The sequence below is a fragment of the Gadus chalcogrammus genome, chromosome 13 (assembly GCF_026213295.1).
Source record: "Gadus chalcogrammus isolate NIFS_2021 chromosome 13, NIFS_Gcha_1.0, whole genome shotgun sequence".
NCBI classification, from domain to species: Eukaryota; Metazoa; Chordata; class Actinopteri; order Gadiformes; family Gadidae; genus Gadus; species Gadus chalcogrammus.
The window spans coordinates 11107223-11121887 of record NC_079424.1 but is presented as its reverse complement, the minus strand read 5'-3'; the positions used below and the strand labels follow the sequence as shown (position 1 = coordinate 11121887).

The following is a 14665-nucleotide window of genomic DNA, read 5'->3' as shown; positions in this document are numbered from 1 at the left end:
ATTATCTAGCATGGCAGTCATCATTCAGTAATGCTACTACAGGCTTAGGACTCACAACAACTGAAATGTTGGATCTGCTGATTAAATGGCTAGGAACAGAGTCGGTCAAGCACATCAAAAGGATCCGCTCTGTGTATGTCGGAAATCCAGACGTAGCATTGAAAAAGGCCTGGGACCGCCTCCAAGAGTGCTACGCCGCACCGGAAGTAATGGAAGAGGCTCTTTTTAAAAGACTGGATGAATTTCCAAGAATATCAACCAAAGATTATGGGAAGCTGAGGGACCTAGGCGATCTTCTTATGGAACTCCAGGGTGCCAAAGAAGAAGGTTACCTCACAGGATTGACCTACCTGGATACAGCCAGGGGCATAGGGCCCATTGTGGAGAAACTCCCTTATGGGCTACAGGAAAAATGGCTAACAGTAGGTTCAAGGTTTAAAGAAGAAAACAACGGCCACTTCCCTCCATTTGATTACTTTGCCGATTTCATCTGTCATGAAGCACGCCGGAGAAATGACCCCAGTTTTATCCTTTCATGCGCAAGCAGCAACGGGTTGAAGTCAGACAAAGTAGCCTCTAACAGTTATGGGAGGAAAATATCTGTTCACAAGACAGACATCTCTCCAGGTAAAGACCCACCTGCAAACTCACCTGAGAGAAAGCCTGATGGGCCAGAGAAAAACTGTCCCATTCACAACAAACCACATGCGCTGAGGAAATGCAGAACATTTAGAGGGAAGGTTCTCGAAGTACGAAAAAGCCTTCTCAAAGAGCATGGGATTTGTTTCAAATGCTGCACTTCAGCTAGCCATCTTGCAAGAGACTGTAAAGTAAAAGTAAAGTGTGAGGAGTGTGACAGCGACCGACATCATGCTGCTATGCATCCAGGTCCACCACCTCAAGTCTTCAGAAGGCCTACACCCCCATTAGACAATGGCGGGGAGGAAGAGGAACACAGCAGCGACAGCACAGCCATCAGCTCACACTGTACCCAGGTGTGTGGCCCAGGTCGAACAGCAAGATCCTGTGCGAAGATTTGTCTGGTCCGAGTATATCCACAAGGTCAACGTGAGAAGGCAGTCAACATGTACGTGATTTTGGATGATCAAAGTAACCGTTCACTTGTGCGATCAGACTTCTTCCAGCTTTTCAACATCAAGGGCCAACCATTCCCCTACTCACTCAAGACCTGTGCTGGGCTAGTTGAGACGTCAGGCAGAAAGGCAGAGGGCTTTCAGGTCGAATCACTCGATGGGCAGACCAGCCTACAACTACCATCACTAATTGAGTGTAATGACATACTCATCGACCGCTCCGAAATACCGACCCCTGACGCAGCCTGTCACCATCCACACCTGCGAAGTGTAGCGCCGCACTTACCTGAGCTCGATCCCAAGGCGGAGATCCTCATCTTGCTAGGCAGAGACATTGTGAGGGTTCATAAAGTCCGGCAGCAAGTGAGTGGTCCTCACAATGCCCCCTTCGCACAAAGACTTGATTTGGGATGGGTTATAGTAGGAGACGTGTGCCTAGGGAACGCACATAGGCCGGCTGTGGGCACATTCAAGACAAATGTGCTAGAAAATGGCCGACCCACCTTTCTCAAACCTTGCAAAGGCTTCATGAAGCTGACTGAGGATATGTCCCAGGGAGGGGCGCAGAAGAACCCACCACACAAGACATCATTGGAGTCCCTCGGACTACAGGTCTTCAACGAGACGGATTCCGACAACAAACCTGCCCCATCAATTGAGGACATAATCTTTTTGGAAATCGTGGAACAAGAAATGTACAGAGGGACATCAAACAACTGGGTCGCTCCTCTTCCCTTTCGAGTTCCCCGGCAACGTTTATCCAATAACCGTGAACAGGTATTCACTCGCTTCACCTCTCTGGAGAAAACGCTGCGGAGAAAACCAGAGATGAGAGGCCAGTTTGTGGAATTCATGAAGAAAATATTCGACAACGGACATGCAGAAGTGGCTCCTCCACTAGAGGAGAACGAAGAGGGTTGGTACCTGCCAACCTTCGGAGTCTACCACCCGCAAAAGCCTGGCAGCATCCGCGTGGTGTTTGATTCCAGCGCAAAGTACTTTGGCACATCTCTAAATGATGTTCTTCTAACAGGCCCAGACCTCAATAACTCACTCATTGGGGTGCTGATCCGCTTCCGCAAGGAACAGGTAGCAGTGATCGCCGACATACAGCAGATGTTCCACTGCTTCCTCGTCCGCAAAGACCACAGGAACTACTTGAGGTTTCTGTGGTATAGAGACAACGACATGTCGAAGGACATCGTTGACTACAGGATGACTGTTCACGTTTTCGGCAACAGTCCGTCCCCATCTGTGGCCATCTATGGACTGAGGAGAGCTATCCACGAAGGTGCACACAAACATGGAGAAGACACAGTCCAGTTTGTCGAACGTCATTTCTATGTAGACGATGGGCTCATCAGTGTGCCCACCGAAGCAGAAGCCATCAGTCTCCTGCAGAGAACGCAGACCTCTCTCAGTGAATCGAACCTAAGGCTGCACAAGTTTGCCTCAAACAGGGAAGCCGTCCTACAGGCATTCGCACCTGAAGACAGAGCCGTCCTGAAAGACCTTGACCTCAGTGGTGAAGCCACACCAGTGCAACGCAGTTTAGGACTGTTGTGGGAGACAACGACAGACACTTTCACATTTGCAGTCTCGGAGCACAAGAAGGCCTTCACTCGCAGAGGAGTTCTGTCAACAGTGAACAGCGTCTTTGATCCTTTAGGCATGGTCGCACCTGTAACCATTGAAGGCAAAAGTCTCTTGAGGGGACTCAGTGTTGACACATGCGACTGGGATGCACCTCTTCCAGAACAAAAGCTGAAGCAATGGGAAGCGTGGCGAGAGTCACTACATGACTTGAGCAAGCTGCACATCCCACGTGCATACACAGCAACGTCACTTTCCAATGCAGAACACACAGAGTTATGTGTATTCTCTGATGCGTCCACAAAGGCCATTGGAGCTGTGGCATATCTCAGGACCATTCAAGCTGAGGGACAAGTCGAAGTAGGATTCATCCTAGGGAAAGCTAAGCTGGCCCCACAGTCCGAACCTACCATCCCTCGGTTGGAATTGTGTGCCGCAGTATTAGCCGTGGAGGTCGCTGAACTCATCCAAGATGAACTGGACACGAAGCTGAATACAATCAAGTTATTTTGTGATAGCAAGGTCGTGCTCGGATACATTCACAATCAGACCAAACGCTTCTACGTTTATGTTCATAATCGAGTCCGACGAATTCGTCAGTCCACAAAACCTGACCAATGGTTCTACGTCAACACAGAGGACAACCCGGCTGACCACGCATCCAGGTCAGTTCCTGCGTCCAAACTGACACAGACAACGTGGTTCACTGGACCAGCTTTTTTGCACAAACAAAGACTACCCGAGAAAGAAACAAGTCAGACATTTGGACTTATTAACCCAGAATCAGATTCGGACATACGCCCTGAAGTGTGTAGTTTCCTGACTCAGACTCAAACTCAAGGCCTTAGCGCCGAACGTTTTCAGCGCTTCTCTTCCATGTGCTCCCTCACAAGGGCTATTGCGCTACTAATTCACATAGCCAGAGCTTACAGACACAGCACGTCCAGTGACTGTAAAGGATGGCACCACTGCAGCCTTCCACGTACTCCGGATGAGTTGGCTCAGGCGAGACACATCGTCATCAGAGCTGCTCAAGAAGATGTCTTCACAAAAGAGCTCACAGCTCTGGAGCTCGGACGAGCTGTAACCAAAGACAGTTCCATTCAGAAGCTCAGACCTATTCTTGAAGGCGACCTCATTCGTGTGGGCGGAAGATTGAAACACGCCGACTTGAGCAATCCGGAAAAGAACCCTATCATCTTACCCAAGAACAGTCAGGTTTCTCTGCTACTGGTTCGACAGTATCACGAAGACGTCAAACATCAAGGCCGCCACCTCACAGAAGGGGCCCTGAGAGCAGCAGGCTTCTGGGTAATAGGCGGAAAAGGGTTAATTGCATCAGTTCTGCACAAATGTGTAGTGTGCCGAAGGTTACGCCGAAGAACAGAGGTACAACTCATGGCCGACTTGCCACAAGAACGCCTGCACACATGCCCACCCTTCACCTATGTAGGAGTGGATGTGTTCGGACCATGGCAGGTCATCTCCAGACGCACACGGGGTGGACAGGCCCAAAGCAAGAGATGGGCGATGCTCTTTTGCTGCATGAGTTCCCGAGCCGTGCACATCGAGATCATTGACTCCATGGACACGTCAAGTTGCATTAATGCATTGAGACGTTTCTTTGCCATAAGAGGACCTGCGAAGCAAATAAGATCGGACTGCGGAACAAACTTCGTAGCCGCAGCAAAGGAACTAGGAATGAGCAAACAACAACCTGACAGCACAGTTCAGAACTTCTTGAGTCAGCAAGGGTGCTCATGGGTTTTCAATCCTCCTCATGCGTCCCATATGGGAGGATCATGGGAACGTATGATAGGCCTGTCGAGACGGATCCTGGACGCTATCCTACTTCAAGAGAACATTCAACTTACCCATGACGTCCTGTGCACCCTCATGATGGAAGTGTCTGCAATAATCAATGCCAGACCTCTCGTTCCAGTGTCCACTGACCCAGAGTCACCCTTCATACTATCTCCTGCAATGATACTTACCCAGAAGATTGGGGTTACCCCACCGCACGGAGACTTCACAGACAAGGATCTTCTCAGCAGACAATGGAGACAAGTCCAAGCCCTTGCCGACAGATTCTGGCGTCGCTGGCGTCAGGAGTTCCTTCCCACTCTGCAAGCCCGCCGGAAATGGAGAGATTCCCACCGGGACCTGAAAGAAGGGGACATTGTGCTCCTGAAGGACAATCAAGCCGCACGCAACGTGTGGCCTATGGCGATGATCACAGCTGTCTTTCCAGGGAGAGACAGCAAAGTAAGGAAGGTGGAGCTCAGGACATCGGATCAAGGTTCTCCGAAGGTGTTCCTAAGACCTGTGTCAGAAGTAGTTCTCCTTCTGCCAAAAGACTGTAGTTAAAGGACAGAGACATTTAAAAGCTCATAGTGACCTTTAAGGTCAGACGGGGAGTGTTCTGCCCTTCAGGCATTTCATTTGAATTGAATGCTTTAAATTTGTGTTTCATCCAGACTTTTATTTTGACGTTTGTATTTTCGAGCTGCACAGGAAGCAGGAAGGTAAGTAGTTTAGATCGCGTTAGAATGCGCGCGTAGAAAACATTAGAAACGGCAGGTTGATTGGGAGTGCAGACAGTCACTACCCCAGAGAAAGACTTCTTGCATGCTGGTTCCCCAGCAGAGGCATCGCTTTTTCACTCTCTTTCATCTTTTGATCTCTTGATCTTATCTACATGGATTCAATACAATGTGAAGAATGAAAATAAATCTACAAACAAGAATTCAAGGCATTCTTCATGTTCATGAATAGAAGAGAGTTTAGCTCACTGTCTAGTTGGAGTTAGCACACCCCACCAAGGACAGTACAATAGGCCTAAATGATTTTAAATAATAAGCCTCAGATAGGCTCGCTGTAAGGCCTACAACATTTAAACGAAATGCGGTCATGATCAATAATCTTCCACAAACTAGGGTATTCCTAAACCGGTCTCTGTTATTAGGCCACCCTTACTTTGATATTAATCACACAACGTAGGCCTACATCATATACGATTCTAGAAAGCCACCGTATTAGTTTGAACTACAGATGCCGAGAAAATGTTCGCTGGCGGTTCGCCGCCTTCTTTATAAAGCCCAGTTCAGACCAAAGATTCTAACCCTAACCCTTAGACGTAGGACCTACGACTACGATATAACTATAGCTTAGGCTACTAAATAGCTGAGTCCCAATCACGTCAGGTAGGCTCAACATTGCTGCGTTCGCTTCATAAACCTATGAAAAGTAAGGTAGGCCTAGTATTTGTAGGCTACTCTTGTTTTCTTTGTTTCTGAGTTAAAAGTCTGAATTCTGACTTTTCTAAGATTAAAGTCAGAGTTCCTTCTTTAAAATCAAAATTCAGACTTTTCTAAGATTAATGTCAGAGTTCTGATATTAAAATTCCGAATTCTGACTTTAAATAAGAGAAATCTGAATCCTGAGATTAAAGTCAGAAGTAATATTTGGCTCTAATCCTCTTCCATATAAATGTTTTGCTTGTATGTCATAAATATACGACCTGTTAACCCTTTGAGACTCCGAGGCTACGCAAGGAGTACCCTGGTCATCGAACAACCATCCAACCAACCAATCCCATGCCTGAACCATTTAAATGGGCCCTCCCCTATCTTCTGTAACGGTAGCAGCAGCAGCAGCTCAACAAAAGGCCCCCACCCACAGAGTCACAGAGGATGTGAAATTGACCTCGTGGTACGGAGTCTATGTGACTCACAAGAGGGGCTCATGAAGGAGGGGGCATAGCAGGGGCTATATAATGTTCCCACAGTTATTGTTGGGGTGCATACTACATGGAACAGAAGAATAAGCAGAGGAGAAGACTTTTGATTGATGTATTTAGTTGAAGTACAGATATAGCTCATGTATTTGTTTAAAGCGTATTTTGCTGGGCAGGAAATTCTTTGGCAAATGGACAGGAAAACAGGGACGCTGAAGTCAAGATTTAGAGCCATGGACTTTTCTCTGTGTTGAAACCACATGAGTCTATCGGAAGTATATGCTGGAGAAGGACAAAATGAAGGATTCAGTAGAATCAGTAGATCCGAGAGAGGACCAGCAGGAAAGGGGTCACAGATCTGGACCTATGGCTTGTCTGCGCAGCAGGTTCATTCGGGTTGGACTGGCGGAGGCCCTCTGCACCTATGTTATGATGGTAAGATGATTGCTATCAAAAAAGTAGTGAACATATTTTTATTAGGAAAAGAAAAACATGGCTGTCAGTTACAATGAGAAACAATGAGAAATGAGAAATACAATACAACACTGGGGTTTAGGGTGTGGAGTATATGTTTACGAGTTTATGGTAACTTGGAGAGGTTATGGAGTTTGGCTAGCCAGGCAAGGCGCCAAGTTTAACATCAGTGTCATTCACCTATGACAACCTAGGTCACAAAAACCTCATGATCTTGAGTACACACACGTCACATGGGTGTCACACAAGTCACATGGTTAGGCTGAAGAGTGGGGATTGGTCAATGGTGGTTGTAAACAAGGAAGGGGGCGTTTGTCAGTGTAGAAAATGTTTTGCAGTTGGCACTCGGCCACATAGAGAGGGGCTGCAGTCACATGATGTCCATCTGTTGCATCAATCTTTATACTGCCACACACACAAACGTGCATGCATCCACGCACGTACACACACTGATTCACATGGGGATTGAATTGAGTGTGCCGTTAGGCCAACACAAAGGTTGAACAGGGGTTCCTATAAACACATGTGCCCATTAGATTACTAATTCTACGTGAATGTTTGTAAAACTAGATAAGGGTTTACTTTCTAAACTGTACTGAATTTGAAAACATCCTGAAAACGGTTAGTACCAAATAAAACAGTTAAACAGTGACAATACCAAGGCAATGTTGCGTTAAGTTATGTATAGTTCTAGTAGATAAGGTTTTTGACCTCCAGCAAAATGCTTCAGTGTTCCAGCCACAAGAACACCGTCTACCTGTAGTCATCTCCTAAATGATATGTATCTAAAAAGATACAATTGTAAATTATTTAAAAAATTGGATCAGAAGGTTTTACATGACAAGGGAGCTATGGCTACTTTGAATTACGATCATAACCTTTGTTCAGGTGTTTGGCCTGGGCTCAGTGGCACAGGTGGTCACGGGCCATGGAGCATTCGGACAATACCTCAGCATCAACATTGGCTTTGGCCTTGGAGTGACCATGGGAGTGCATGTTGGAGGTTCAGTCTCAGGTAACATTTTGAAGGTCATTCGCATAGGTAGAGTAAAGAGGAATAATGGACACGACATCATTTCCATAACACTGATAACATGACTATAGTTTGGTGTTTCAGCTTTTACTATTCACATGCAAACACCGAATAAATTAACTCGTCCAAGAGAACCAGTAGCATCACCGAGAGCAATGATTCTGTGTTGATTTACTGACGCGATGTACAGCATGTGTTGCTTCTCTTCCTCAGGGGCTCATATGAATGCAGCAGTCTCATTGGCCATGTGTATGTTTGGCCGCCTTGCGTGGAAGATGCTCCCTGTCTATGTTTTTGCCCAATTTCTCGGGTCGTTTCTGGCTGCGGCGACAATCTATACCGTGTTCAATGGTAAGGACCGCTGTAGCCATTCGCTCTTGTACTGTTGTTGGATTAATTGTAGTTGGATTGAATTGCTACCTTCTACTCTATCTATTCCAGATGCCATCTTTGACTTTGGGGATGGGAACCTGACCACGACGGGCGCTAAAGCCACCGCTGGGATCTTCGCCACCTACCCTGCGCCCTACCTCTCTCTGCAATCTGGATTCATCGATCAGGTTGACCTCTGCACTCCTGTTTTGTACTGTACTAGTAAGCTTGATTACTGCAATGGTCTCCTTACAGGTCTCCCAAAACAAACTCTAAGGAAGCTTCAGCTTGTTCAGAATGCTGCTGCTAGAGTTTTAACAAAGACCAAAAAATTTGAACATATTACACCAATTCTTAAATCGTTACATTGGCTTCCTGTAGGTCAGAGATCAAAATCATGTTGCTAACCTATAAATCCCTACATGGTTTAGGCCCAAAATATTTAACTGATATGCTTCCACTACATAAGCCTTCTAGAACACTAAGATCTTCTGAGACCAATCTGTTAATTATCCCCAGAGTAAACACGAAACATGGGAAAGCAGGATTTAGTTACTATGCAACAAATAGCTGGAATAAACTCCCTGAGGATTTAAGACTTGCCCCAACTCTGAGCACCTTCAAAACAAGATTGAAGACTTTTATGTTTGCTTTAGCTTTCTGCTAAATCTTAAATACTTTACCTTTATTTTACTAAAATGCCTTTTTAACTTTCAATTTAATTTTCTCACTTTCTTAAATACATTGCACTTTCAATTTTACTTACTAAAAAGCCTTTTTAACTTTCAATTAAATTTTACATTTTTACCAGAAAGATACATGATCTGATACCAGAGAGAAAGGATAAGGGTTACTAGAATCCGGGTTAGAGTCCCAGAGAAAGTACCAAGTTCCTTTTAGGTCGGGTTGGAGTCCCGACGCGGATACCAGAGAGACTGTTGATCTGATCTTAAATACATTGCACTTTCTATTTTACTCATTTCTTTGCATTTGTTTTCTTTTACTTATCTATTATTTTATTTTATTGTATAACAATGTTTATATGTGAAGCATTATAGCACTTTTGTGTATGAAAAGTGCTATATAAATAAAGTTGCCTTGCCTTGCCTTGCCTTGTACAGAACATACGGTTCTGACAGGGCGTGCACACTCTATCATGAACCGATTTGTGATTGTACGTGGAGGTTGGGGCCGGATACTAGGTGGAGTGGTGGCAGGATAGTGTTGTGTGTCAGGGTGTTAAACTTCAGCCAAAAGGTTGTGGGTTCGATGCCAAATGTCTGCAGTGTACCTGTAGTAGGCATCCTTCAGCAAGATGCATACCCGCAACCTGCGACTTAAAGGTCCCATGACATACCACCAGGTGTGAGGGTCATCAGCCGTAAGAAGCCGTTTTGAAAATATGGCTCTTATGACATTACAAGTGGGCGTGTCCACCTAGATGTACGCTGGATAGATCAGTCTACCAGCTTACCCAGTGGACTGTAGCAAAAGGTGCTCATCTATCCGTCACACATCTATGTGGACACGCCCACTTGTGATGTCATAAGAGCCCAATTTTCATAACGGCTTGTAACGGCTAATCACACTCACACCTGGTGGCATGTCATGGGACCTTTAATGATCTGTGACGACCTGTAACTGCATGACTGTAGGTCACCTTGGATCTCCGACTCAATAGGACCGTATCATGTGGACCTTTTACTGTTCCAGGTTTTGGGAACGGCCATGCTCCTGCTGTGCCTGACGGCACTCTCTGACCAGAGGAACAAGCCGGCAGCGAGGGGGAGCGAGAGCCTGATGGTGGGCCTCCTGGTGATGCTGATTGGCGTCTCCCTGGGCAGCAACAGCGGCTACCCCATCAACCCCACCAGGGACCTGGCACCCAGACTCTTCACTGCTGTAGCCGGCTGGGGCAACGAGGTCTTCAGGTGATGAGGACGGAGATGATAGCGGCTTTGTATTAAAAGTCCTGTTTTGAAGGATGTTGGCACATTGACCCGGAAAATATTAGGCGTCTGGTCTAATAAACACTTGTTAGTGTTTGCAGCACAGTGTAACTCTACCTTTGTGCCATATATATTTCGCAACTTTGGCAGTTTAAAACCATTCCCTCATTTTTTTTACTTTGAGGTTTAGCCATTAGCCATTCATTTACTGAATTATTATAACTCAAATTTGACAAATTACAAAATAGGCAAACCGATCACATCACACACACCCAACATCAGGTGTCAACAATTGCTTGGATTCATACATTTTGATTTCATTTTGTTCTCCTTGCAGAGCCGGAAACGGGTGGTGGTGGGTGCCTGTGGTGGCGCCCTTGTTAGGAGGAGTGATGGGTGCAGGACTGTACAAGGCTCTCGTAGAGCTTCATCACCCGGCCATTGTGTGTGGCCAGAACAGCCATGGAGAGCAGGAGGAGATGGATCCTCTGGAGAAACAAAGCCACGCTGATGTGTGTGTGTGAGAGAGACACTTCCGGGGAAATGTGTGACAGCTCACTTGCACCTCTTGTTTCACTTGAGTGAAAGAGAAGAAGCTAAATATATATCTTAAGCATACATGTTAGACATTAATTGACTAGTAGATTGTAGATTGAGCAGGATAAGTGTGCAAGGAGTGAATAATGTCGCAGACAGTGACTTCAATTAAGTGACAGAGAAATGTATTTGTTTTATTATAAATAAATGTAGGCATACACATTTATACAGTATGCATTAAAACAGGTAACCTGTCAAGGTACCCGTAGAGCAAAACATTTAGGCATTTACATTATTTATTATGGGACAGCTTGAAGCCAAAGTGTGAACACTATGTGTCTTAGCCAATCAAGCGCCAGTGAGATTTAGAACCAAAGGAAAGTGTCAATGAAACAGCATCTATCTATTAGCACTTTCAGATTTCTGAATATAAAGTGCTCTACAAATTAAATATATGGGGGCGGGACTTTCTTCATGAGGCAAGTTAGAAGCACCTGCACTCCAAGTTAGAGATTGGACAAACTGTCCTGTGGGATGAATAAGTGTATGAACTATTTTTTTCTTTTGTATGACGTTTGTCTGGACTTTTAGTTCTACAGTGTTTTACAGTGTTGGAGCTGTGTTTGAGACATCGAATACTGAATTAAAAATCAGTAAAAGGAGTCTTACATGTAATCATTTGGCTGCATGAAGCCTCACCCTACATAAAGAGACAGTCTTTCCTCAACCAGAGCGAGAGTGCTGTTCCACTGGTAACCCAAGCAGGGCCTGGGTTGTGTAAGCAGCTAACAGCCAACGACCATGCCAAATATGCTTTGAATAACTTGTTTTCTTTCGTTTATTTTTCTCTGAAAAGGAAATACCAGGTAATCTTGTGTGCTCTTAAAATCCTTCAAGCTTGAAATGTTTATTATGATATGACTTCCCTACTACAATGCTGGTTACTGCTCTTCCCTGTGTGTTTGCAGGACAAAAGATACTTAACCCATGCTGGACATTGGCCTGGTGTGGATAGATATTAATTTGTCCTCAACCCATCTTTTGATAAATAAAACTCAATTGTCAACCCTTCATTTGCTTTTTGAACATGTTTGTTTCAGAGGTGAAGTGAATCCTAAATATAAATAAAGCCCATGTACCGCCGACCCCAGCGCCCTTTTCAAGCGACTCGCGGGGAAAAGTCTTTGTTCTTCTCTCTTTTTCTTATCTGCAGTTGAATGGGATTTTGGTCCGAAGTGGTGCAGTATGCTTAACTGATACGGCATGGCCCTTTGTGCAAACAGGCTGAGCCATAAACGTTACCAATCTCAACTAATAATTCCGACAATAACAAGGCAATAATACACTGTGAATTCCTCAATATCAATGGGGTTCTTCCCTAGCGGCTAGCCACAGTGAGACCACCGGAGGGCAAGCTTGCAAGATTATTAACACAAACCAATAGGTTGTCCATGCCAAGATCATCAAAATCAATAGAACAGCCTCCAGAGCCAAAACAATTACAAAAGTAGCAAAACAAATATCTACTGTATTCAAACATGTGAACAGTTAGTCTAGAAAAAACATAGTTCTCATGCTGCCCCTAAAACCTTATAATACTTGAATAGCTCTTATAGAATACCCTTGTGGAATAATTATAGATTTTATGTCCTTAGGTATTGTAGTGAACTGTTCATTGAAACATATCTAACAAAAGCTTTTGGATAGATTATTTCCGAGGGTGAAGGTCGTGCAAAAAAAGATGCAAACAAACAGGGTTTCTCAACGCCGGACCACAGCATGTTTCCCCACACTGACATGACCCTTGGCCGAGCCTCCAGGACCGCTCTGGGTCGACTGCTTCTTCTTGGGTGTGGCCACTTTGGATCTGCCTTTGAAAGCCTTGGTGGGGTCCAGCTTGTTGTTGAAATGGGTGTCCCCCGTGGGGTCCACTGGGCCCAGCTCGCGTTGGAATGTTAACGGTGGGTACAGAGACTCCCACTGCTGCAGATGGAGAAGAAGAAAATATAAGGTTTTCCAATAGGGACGATGAGGAAAGAGTTGACCCTTTTGTCAAACCAAAACTAATGTATGACGCAGACACTAACACATTGAATCAACATTCTTCCTTCATCTATCATACAGATAACACGAAGATAAACATTATTGCTATGATCATTTGCCAATAATAATTAAGTATAATAGAGATTTTCCCAATGTCTAAAGCGTTAAAAATACATTTAAGAAAAAAACTGGAAAAAAATAACCTGATACATTCAAGAATACGATCATTGTCTGGGGGATCCCTTACCTTGGCCTGGGGACTGGCTCCATAGGGGGTGAAGGAGTACTGCCACTCAGGCAGGCCCAGGTGCGTGAGCATCAGCCGGTAGTAGGACGTGAAGGTGGGGGTCAGATAGTGCCAGTACAGGGAGCGGTCAAGGAACCAAATGTGACTTTGCTGGGCTACAATCCCTGGGGACCAAAACACAGATCGTATATTTTTTGTTTTAATGTAGAAGGTTTTTGTGCTATTATATTAGTAAAGACAATTAAACATGAAGAAAATTAAACCTTGGCTGCAGTTTCTGTAGACCAGGCATACTTTTCCATTTCCGCCACAGGAATCCAGCTCAAAGATCCGACTCCGAGAATCAAAATGAGGTACAGCAGGACAGTCTTCTGATTCTGTCAAAATAACGTTGATGTGTCGATACAATAATGAATGAACAAATGATTAGGCTTCATGGTTCCCCAGATATTTAACATAATGGGTGTCCACCATTTATAGTTTGCTATATTTTTTATTACCTTTTTCATGACCGTATACTTATGTTACCTTCTAAATGTAAATAATTCGGACATATGCAATATGCGATATATGCATTCATTTCAATTCAGATATAGAACAACATACAACCACCATCTCGGAGAAATTCTCAAGGAAAGGAAACTTTATGGTGAGGAATAGGGAGGTTAGCTTTACCACTTTCTGTACTGCCCCCATCCCAGTCTAGGTCTGCCAGTGTGGGGGCATTAGGCAGAGAGAAAAGTGTTGTCGGGGGATGCAGCTGTCGTAGCCTTACCACACTGTTAATCATCATGCAACCGACTGGCACACACTCATCTGTAAAAGGGGAAATACATATTTTCAAATAATCAAATACATACATCATAGGCATTATAATACACACATTTATGTTTGTAGAATAATCTTTACATTACTTAAACCACCTACTATCAAGTGTGACACTCCATGTGAGTGTAAACCCGTCGGTTGTCAAATAGAAATCTCGCAGATCCTCTGGAAGAATGCATGTGTTTTTCTGCAGAGAGTTATAAGTGAGTCTTAACGACCCGACCATATTACACATGCATACATCAAATAGCACATTAAGACCAACAAACATTTAAGTAAGCTATTACCCTAATCTTTGTGTGAATGTGGTTTGTTTGTCACCTGTTCCCATGACAGCAAAGATCTCTTCTCTGCAGGCTCCCTCTCTACAAACCGAGTGTCTGCAACGCCAGCAAGGCTCTCTGGAACATATTCAAGACGAGTATTGTTATACAATATAAGTGTGAATAGCAGCGGTCGTACCACATTCATTCAGGGCCAATGTTTACAACTACTAGCATTGCGGTTTAGTGTGCAGATAAAACAACAGTACACACCAAGTATTCGGGTAATGCCAAGTGTAAGTCTTTCAGCAACACCTTTTTTCTCTTCCATATTTATTATCTTATCAAGCTCTCAAGATAAGGGAACACCTTGGAGCATATTATTTATCATTGAACAGCTGACAACAACTTTACGACGGCAAATCCAGAGCCAATCGATATAGTTTCAGCATCATTCGCCGGTTCTTCTTCTTATTTTGACATACTGACATTACCG

At 44.6% G+C, this 14665-nt stretch overlaps 2 protein-coding genes across 3 annotated transcripts; one reads left to right on the top strand and one right to left on the bottom strand.

Moving 5' to 3' along the window:
- Nucleotides 1-6362: 6362 nt before the first annotated feature.
- Nucleotides 6363-11204, top strand: aqp7 (aquaporin 7). Of its 2 annotated transcripts, XM_056605416.1 has the most exons (6): nucleotides 6368-6858; nucleotides 7786-7912; nucleotides 8144-8281; nucleotides 8372-8490; nucleotides 10016-10233; nucleotides 10589-11204. In XM_056605416.1, exons 1-6 carry the CDS (start codon nucleotides 6703-6705, stop codon nucleotides 10773-10775), a joined length of 945 nt encoding a protein of 314 aa, XP_056461391.1. In that variant the 5' UTR covers nucleotides 6368-6702; the 3' UTR covers nucleotides 10776-11204. The 2 variants fall into 2 exon arrangements, with proteins under 2 accessions (XP_056461389.1, XP_056461391.1); XM_056605414.1 differs by having other exon boundaries at nucleotides 6363-6858; nucleotides 8144-8490.
- tpgs2 (tubulin polyglutamylase complex subunit 2) lies at nucleotides 10945-14653 on the bottom strand. The gene is made up of 7 exons (XM_056605418.1): nucleotides 14443-14653; nucleotides 14228-14307; nucleotides 14006-14093; nucleotides 13754-13894; nucleotides 13342-13455; nucleotides 13079-13242; nucleotides 10945-12771 (listed from the first exon to the last, which is right to left on the bottom strand). Exons 1-7 carry the CDS (start codon nucleotides 14498-14500, stop codon nucleotides 12550-12552), a joined length of 867 nt encoding a protein of 288 aa, XP_056461393.1. The 5' UTR covers nucleotides 14501-14653; the 3' UTR covers nucleotides 10945-12549.
- Between the last annotated feature and the right edge of the window lie 12 nt (nucleotides 14654-14665).